This window comes from Rattus rattus, chromosome 1 (assembly GCF_011064425.1).
Source record: "Rattus rattus isolate New Zealand chromosome 1, Rrattus_CSIRO_v1, whole genome shotgun sequence".
Taxonomy (NCBI): Eukaryota; Metazoa; Chordata; class Mammalia; order Rodentia; family Muridae; genus Rattus; species Rattus rattus.
The window spans coordinates 153260610-153268176 of record NC_046154.1 but is presented as its reverse complement, the minus strand read 5'-3'; the positions used below and the strand labels follow the sequence as shown (position 1 = coordinate 153268176).

Genomic DNA, 7567 nt, shown 5'->3' with positions numbered 1-7567 from the left:
TAAATGAATGAAATGAATTTTGTATTTATTGCATTGGGAGCTTCTGGAAGCCTGGGGCCCTTAGCACAGATGGGTGCCTGGTGGGCCCTTGTCTCTCCTATGCATAGATGGGTCCCTGGTGGCTCTGTGTCAGGGTCAGGGGTGAGTGCAGGGGGCAGCAGTGGTGTGTGGAGTGTGTGGCTGCCGCTCCAGGCACATCCTGAGTCGTGAGTGGGGTGTGATGGGTGGAGAGGCACGTGCATCCTCAGGGCACAGCCTCTTCCTCATGCGTGGGACTCCCCTTGCCCTGAGATTCCTCAGAAGGACCCAGACAAGGGACACAGTGAGACTCGGAAGGAACTGTGCTGAACATTGGGTGTCTGCCCGCCATCCCTGCTACAGTGGAGGCTGAGGTGGGCAGGGCTAGCTCCAGGCCAGCCTGGGCTACAGTAGTGAGTTCCAGGCCAGCCTGAGAGATTTAGGGAACCCTGGCCTCAAAGGAAAATCTGAAAAGAGGCCGGGGTGTGGGATATGCAAACCTGGGTTTAGTCCCCAGGATATAAAAAACAAAGAACCCCCAACATGTGTGGTTTCTTTAAGCACCCGTCCCGCCCCACACACTTGGGTCAGCTGGCGGCAGCCTCTGTCTTCACTCTTTTGGGAGGCCTGTGGGGTACAGGGCTGTCGGGCTTGGGCTTATAGGAACCATTGAGATGCACAGGGGGCTCAGCCTTGGGTGCTACTGGGCGCGGCAGCGGTGGCAGGGCTTTCTCTAGCACTCGGGGTCCATCCCAGGTGGGGATCTCCAGCCCCAGATGCTTCATGAGCTTGCACATCACCTCATCCACGTAGCCGTGGATGCACAGGTCAGCATGGCGGTCCTGCCAGAGCGAGGGACAGTCAGTGCGGCATAGGGGACATGCAGGGGACACAGGGGCGCCAGGCAGGGCACAGGCACATACATGTTTTGTGGGTTGCAGGTTGACAATGACCAGACGGCCTCCTCGGCGCTTAGTGGCAAGGGGCAGGTTCCCGCTGGGGCGGATCTGCAGTGAGGTACCCAGGGTGACAGACAGGTCTGCAGTCCTAGAACAGGGAGCAGGACGCGGGGCTCAGGCCCACCTCCGGTTCCAGCCCTCATGCCCACCCACCAGGCATTGGAGAAGTACTTGGGCGCCAAGATTCCGTCTTCGTGTCTCACTTTGAACCACTGTCAGTTTTTAAAAACTAACAGCAGCACAGGCCTGTTTTCCTAGCTATTCCACAGGCTGAGGCAGGAGGATCAAAAGGTCCAAGCTTTGAGCCAGCTCTAGAAGCATTCTCCTTGAATTCCAGCATTTAGAAGGCAGACTGAGTCTGAGGCCAGTCTAGTCTATACGGTAAACCTTGTCTCAGAAAAGAAAAGGCTGAGGGCATGGTCAGGGTGGCCCCAACCTAGAACACCCCCAGTTAGGTGCTGGGGCGTGGCCAGGGCGTGGCTCTTCCTAGAATCCTCCAGTGGGGCTGGCTCTGTGCAGAGAGCTTGTTTAGAGTACACAAGGCCCAGTACTCTCCCCACTACCACAGAAAACCTGAAAGCAGGAAAGCACAGCGACCTTCCACTCACTATGTCTCCACTCCTCTGCACCTATCTTGCCCAGGGCTGTGGGCGATGGTAACACCCCTGCTGTCCCACCCAGTTCCGACCTTCTGCGGAAGTCTGTGCAGCTATTCCCTCCCACTTCCGCCTGGGGAGTGTGGGGTCACACCTGCTGGCCTCATCAGCGAGCGTTAGGTCCCGGTCAGGCAACGAGTCCTCCCAGTCCAGAATGGTGTCTCTCAGCTCCCCTCTATAAAAGGTCAGGGAAGGGAGTCAGGGTGCGCTCACCTCCTAACAGATGGAGTATGTGAGGAAAGTTACTTACCTACAGGCCCGAAGTCCCCTCGCCTTGGCCACGGTGCAGAGCCGGCCAGTGGCCTTGAGGCCCATGGTACCCACGACTGTGTCTCTCACGTACTGCCTATTAAGGGGAAGAGTGCGGACATGCATTTCCTAATGTTCTTTCAGCTGGGGGCTGTGTAACCAGGCTTAGCCCATGGGCTACAGAGCAAGACGAACAGTCCAGGGATAGACAGACTGCTCAGTCTGGGAAGTGCCTGGTATGCAGACACAGGGCTCTGAGTTCGAGTCACCTACAGAAAGAGATGGGCGTGGTGGAGCAGGATTGTCGCCCCAGAGCTTGGGAGGCTGAACTGGGGACCCCGGGGGTTCACTGGCCATTCAGCCTAACCAAAGAGGGACAGGTTCTCAGAGAGTTTGCCTCAGAACACAAGCAGAGGGACTGAGCCTGACTGGTATCAGCCGCTGGTGTCCACACATGAGCAGGGTGGGAGGGAGGCGTCTAGGGAAACACGATGGCTTACACCGGTGAGCTCAGCGCTCAGGAAGCTGAAGCAGGAGGATGTCAAATTCCAGGCTAACCCGGGCAACGTAATGAAGTCCTATCTGAAAAAAGACCCCTTAAGAGGGCGTCAGGGGCTGAAGCTCAGGGAGCATAGTTCTTGCCTAACACCTGAGGCTCTGGTGTGCCCACCATGTTGACAAGCAGCCCAGAGCCACAGTGTAGGCTCTTGGCTATAAGAACCCCTCTTGCCAAGGACACGACTGTATCGCCCCATTTTGTAGCTTCTCGCTTGGGGGACTGTGAAGAAAGGGTTTGCCTATTTGTCTGCAAGCCCCCTTTCACCAGACTGCCCCTGCTCCCTAGGCCATGCTAGGGCCCTGAACTGGCTTAGGGAGGAGCAGGGCCTTGTGTTGCACACCCAGTACTCACGTCTTACACTTGGGGCACTCCTCTACAAACATGTTTCCGTGCAGCTCGGCCAGCTTGTCCCTGCAGAAGAGGATGCCAGTAAGGACCCTTCCTTCCCAGTCTGCCTCCTCCTCCAGAAAGCCCTCCTAGGTGACTCACTCACAAGGTGCATACATTTCTCTTTCTTGGAGCCTCACATTAGGAAGGACACCCCAGCCAGCCCCGTTCTGAGGAATTGCTACACGCATAGCTAACAGTATCTTCACACACACACAAATACCCGTTCCCCACTACAAAATATCTGTTGGCTAGCAGGGCGGCGGCACACTCCTTTAGTCCCACCATTGGGAGGCAGAGGCAAGTGGATCTCTGTGAGTTCTAGGTCAACCTGGTTTACAGAGCAAGTTCCAGGATAGCCAAGACATTGAGAAACCCTGTCTTGAACGCCCCCCCCCCCAAAATCTGTTGGCCCTAGAGCCCCTGCTGACCTCCCCAGGGAGGGGCTGGGGGCATAGTCAGGGGTGGAACCCTGCCTAGAATCCCCCGATTGACCAAGTACTGCCCTGCTTTGCACTCCTAATAAATACCCTTGGGCTCGGGCACCCTGGTCCAATAAGGAGGAAGGGACGCAAGCTGTCTGGTCGACTCATCTGACCTGGGGAAGCCCGAGCGCACATGTAGCCCGTCTACATTCTGGCTGACCAGGAAGCTGAGGAAGCCCATGCGTTCCAGCTGAACAAGGGCCATGTGGGTCTTCGAGGGCCGGGCATTCTCAAAGGTGGTATCAAACTTGGGGGCGAGGCCTCGTTCCTCCATGGTCCACACGCCATGGGGGCCCCTGAGGATAGCCAGCAGAGGAAGACAGAGGCACAGAGGTTAAAAATTCATTTTCCAGGCTTGGCCTCTCCCTGTTAACACTGAAGTCAGCCCATGCTGGGCGACGCTGGGGCCCCTCCGGCCCCTAGCCTTGCTCTTGGAGTTGTTCTATATCCTGTCCGGGAGACAATGGCAGCCAGGTAGGCAAGGGTTCTAAGGAAAGCGTGGGAAATCTTCATGAAAGAGGCTGAGGGGCTGAGGGCCTGGGGGTAAACCGAGGCAGGGAACTCGTGGAGCTGGGCGGAGTACTGGTCGAGACCGGCAGCGGATTCTCAGAATGCTTTCAGTGGTCATAGGTTGCTACAGAAGGTTATGGCTGAGAATTTCACTCTATAATATTGAGTCATTCTGACCCTATAAAACCCAATGGCCGGCTGAGCTGTGAGAAGAATACATTTCCCAGCATGTCTTGCAGCTACTATCACATGGGTATGTTCTGGCTATTGGGCAAATGGAGTTTTTGCTGGGCCTTTCAGAGACATAGGAAAATGGAGAGGTCCTTCTGCCACCTCACCTTGGTCCCCAGAGGTATCAGCAAGAGCCCTGCCTCAGTTTCCCCTCCTGTTCACCGACCTGAAGTCGGGGATGCCGGAGGCGGTGCTGATGCCTGCGCCAGTGTGGAAAACCACAGTGGAGGACTGCCACATCAGCCGCGCCAGCTCCCACACCTTGCATTCCAGCTCCTCTGGTGGGTCGAAGATCTGTGGGGTCAGAGGGCAGGAGGGGTCAACATGTGACCTCCCAAGTGGCAGGCCTCCTGTGGGTCAATGCTCTGTCCGCTCTCTTTCAACATCCCTCAGTTCCAGCCACACAGATACCTCCAGCACGTCGCTGTGCCCTACCCTACGCGCTTTGCACATGCTGAGCCCTCTTCCCAGAGTGCTGTTCCAGCAGGCACCCACTCTCCTTTGCCTTGCTCAGGTTGGGGCTCACACGACCTTCCCGGTGACATCATCCCCCATCCTGGACTTTAGATAACCCATCTCTCTCCCCTAAATCAAGATGCAACTCGATATGTTTAGGGAATCCATTAACATGAGACAGGCAGGCATGGTGGGGCAGGCCTTTAACATCATACTTGGGAGGCAGAGGCAGGAAGATTTGAGAGTTTGAGGCCAACCTGGGCTACAAAGAGAGACCCCCTCCACTCCACTATACCCCCGCTCTCAAGGGCCATATGGCCCGGACTAAGGGAGGAGTACAGGGTGGGGTACGGGGGTACCCCAGGTGAGGGTGCCGGCTTCCAGTTCTGTAGACCTTCCCACTGCTTCAGGTTCTCCCAGACAAGCCCACCTGGTCGCTTCCCCACCACCCTTATTGTATTAAAACGCCCACTCCCTGGCTTGACGATTGGGTCTCGTTTCTATTAACCCCTCACTCCCTTGACCCAGGTTCCTCCCGGTCACCCGGGTTGAGCAGGGGGCGTCACTTCCCGCCCCCAAGTCCCTCCCATTGTCTAGACTCTATGCTTCGTGCTGTTCCCACAATGCCCCGCTCCGCCCTGCAGCTCCCCGTCTGGGGTCATTCGGTGACCCGAACACCGCGGCCCTCACCTCGGGCAGCCCGCACTTGCCCTTATCCGCGTATGGCGACAACCCTGCTGCATAATTCACCGACATCACCTACACTGCCGCCGCACGGGAACAATAAAGTTTCCCTTGTTGAGGCCGCTTCCGCCGGAAGTGGAGAAGGGACGGTCCGGAAAAATACGTGCCTGGGCGTGGGGTGGGGTAAACAGCATTCTTTCCAGAGCGCGTGCGCCCTTCTGATGCAGCGGGCGCAGTCTTTAGTGCTGGCAGAGACAACCTCTCTGACTTAGTGGATTTCCCAGGGGTCGGGCTTGTCCGGGGACCAGAGCCAGAAAAATGATGAAGCCATTCACAGAAGCCGAGGCAGGGGGATTGCGAGTCTCAGACCAGCGTTTCTGTGTAGTGAGACCCTGTTTCAAAGCATCAACAACAAAACCCAGGAACAAAACAAAGCAAAACAAACCTCTACCACAGTGTTCAGAACCCTGCCCTGAGTGCTTATAGCACTGGCGGGACGGGACACAGCAAGTTCGAAGCCACGCTAGGCTGCATGATACCCTAGCCTATGGGTCTCTACTTTGTGACTGTCATCCAGTGTCTGCCTGTCTCTGGCTACAGGATAGAATGAATGAGCAATTGAGGTTCTCGAACAGAGGAAAGACCCCCTGGGCCCCCTGCCAACATTTCCCGGGTTAGTTTCTGGGGTGCACCTCCTGGGATAGCACAGAGCATAGGGTCAGGTCCACTGAGCTACTCCCACGTGGTACACAGAGGTGCCCAGAGATGCAGGGAGAGAGGTGAAGAGTATAGATTGGAGGCTCACAAACCTCCTGTGATATCCCGCTTCCGTGAGCCATCTAGAGATGGGAGGCACCATCTGACCGTTCTGCCTGTTGGTAATCAACAGACACAGGACCAGGCCATGGTAATGGTGACTGGGGGTCCAGGTCAATGGCAGCATATGACAACTGAAGCCCCCTGACCCTCGTGGGAACCCCAAGAAAGGCTTCGAGGAGGCAGGAGTGTACAGGGAGATGGGAGAGGCCGTCCTTGGGCTGCCCTTCTGAGCAAGCTGACCAACAGCAGCTTGTCTCCTCCCTTGGCTCATCCCGTCCCCTTGGGGCAGGCGCATACTCCCCCCGCCCCCCAACCTGATCGGGTGTCACCTAGACTCTGCTGCTGGCAGCTCACAGCTGGAGCGGGTAACCAGAGAGGCTGCTTGGAGGCTGGGCTCCGGCTTGAAGTCGCCTGAGGTAGGGGGATGCGGGTGAGGAAGGCCCAGGGAAGTCCGGGTGCTGGTGCTGCCCATGGGTGTTGCCTGCAACAGTCTGAACACATGCATCGGCACACCTGTGACAGGCACACACATCCCACGCGGGAGCCGTGGCCTAGGCACAGTGCGCAGCGTTACCTGTGCTGTGTCACCTCTTCCAGGAGGCAAACCCTTAAATCCACAGGCCTCCCTTGCTGCCTTGCCGCGATTTCCTTCTGACTGGTAGCATGTGGACAACTATTGGGTGTTTTGTCACCTACCCTTGTCTGCTTTTTTTTTTTTTTTTTCGAGCTGGGGACCAACCCAGGGCCTTGGTTTGCTAGGCAAGCGCTCTACCACGTGAGCCAAATCCCCAACCCGTCACCCACCCTTGATGGTGGGTGTGGGGTGAAAGTGAACCTGAATCGTCAGACTGATTAGTAGAGGAGGTGGGGTCAGTGGATGGGTGGGTGGGTGGGTGGATGGATGAGTGGGTGGATGGGTGGATGGATGTATGGATGGATGTATGGATGGGTGGATGAATGGGTGGGTGGGTGGTTGGATGGATGGTGGATGGATCTGCCCTGAATAATTGCTCTTGCTTACCAAGAGTAGTGACAGTTTTGACCTGACTTTCTTGCAAAGGACTGACTGTCCAGTGTGTCTTCCCCTCTAGCTCCATTACATACAAACCCAGGTTAGAGGTACAGGAGGAGAACCAGGTCCGGAGAACTCAGGAAACTCCATTTGTGGAGGGAGTTAGTCCTGCCTGGGAGAGGCGATTTTATGAATAGACATTTCACGGAGAAGTGTGTCTGGGTGGTGGGAGTTCATGTCATCAATGACCGCACAAACTCCAGGTGGCAGAGCCGTGTAACTGCTGAGCTAATGCTGGTGGTTGTGAGACACTCTCAGCCCGGCTTCAGGGAGCTGCACCGAGCTGCCCAGATATGGAGGAATTATCTCTGTTTACAGTTGAGGACAGTTCCCTCAGAGAACACAAGTAACCTGCACCAGGAGACAAAGCGGATCTGCCCAGGCTGTGTTGTGCAGGACAGTGTGGCTGATCACCCAGCATCCTGTCTCTCACTCCACCCACGCCTTGCCCAGAAACAGGACGAGAGCCCCTAGCAGGCGTG

At 56.5% G+C, this 7567-nt stretch overlaps 1 protein-coding gene across 2 annotated transcripts; it reads right to left on the bottom strand.

Moving 5' to 3' along the window:
• On the bottom strand, positions 1 to 5337 carry Sirt6 (sirtuin 6). Of its 2 annotated transcripts, none has more exons than XM_032907074.1 (8): positions 5201 to 5337; positions 4221 to 4348; positions 3427 to 3609; positions 2793 to 2852; positions 1884 to 1979; positions 1728 to 1808; positions 942 to 1065; positions 1 to 860 (listed from the first exon to the last, which is right to left on the bottom strand). In XM_032907074.1, the coding sequence occupies exons 1-8, from the start codon at positions 5264 to 5266 to the stop codon at positions 606 to 608; spliced, it is 993 nt and encodes a 330-aa protein (XP_032762965.1). In that variant the 5' UTR covers positions 5267 to 5337; the 3' UTR covers positions 1 to 605. The 2 variants fall into 2 exon arrangements, with proteins under 2 accessions (XP_032762965.1, XP_032762974.1); XM_032907083.1 differs by lacking the exon at positions 5201 to 5337 and adding an exon at positions 4490 to 4715.
• Between the last annotated feature and the right edge of the window lie 2230 nt (positions 5338 to 7567).

Excerpts from the sequence above, each read along its gene's own strand:
- Sirt6 (XM_032907074.1), bottom strand. The coding sequence starts at position 5,266 with ATGTCGGTGAATTATGCAGCAGGGTTGTCGCCATACGCGGATAAGGGC. Across the intron at positions 4,349-5,200 it reads GCAAGTGCGGGCTGCCCGAG|ATCTTCGACCCACCAGAGGA; the intron begins GTGAGGGCCGCG and ends CTGACCCCACAG. Across the intron at positions 3,610-4,220 it reads TCCGGCATCCCCGACTTCAG|GGGCCCCCATGGCGTGTGGA; the intron begins GTCGGTGAACAG and ends GGCTATCCTCAG.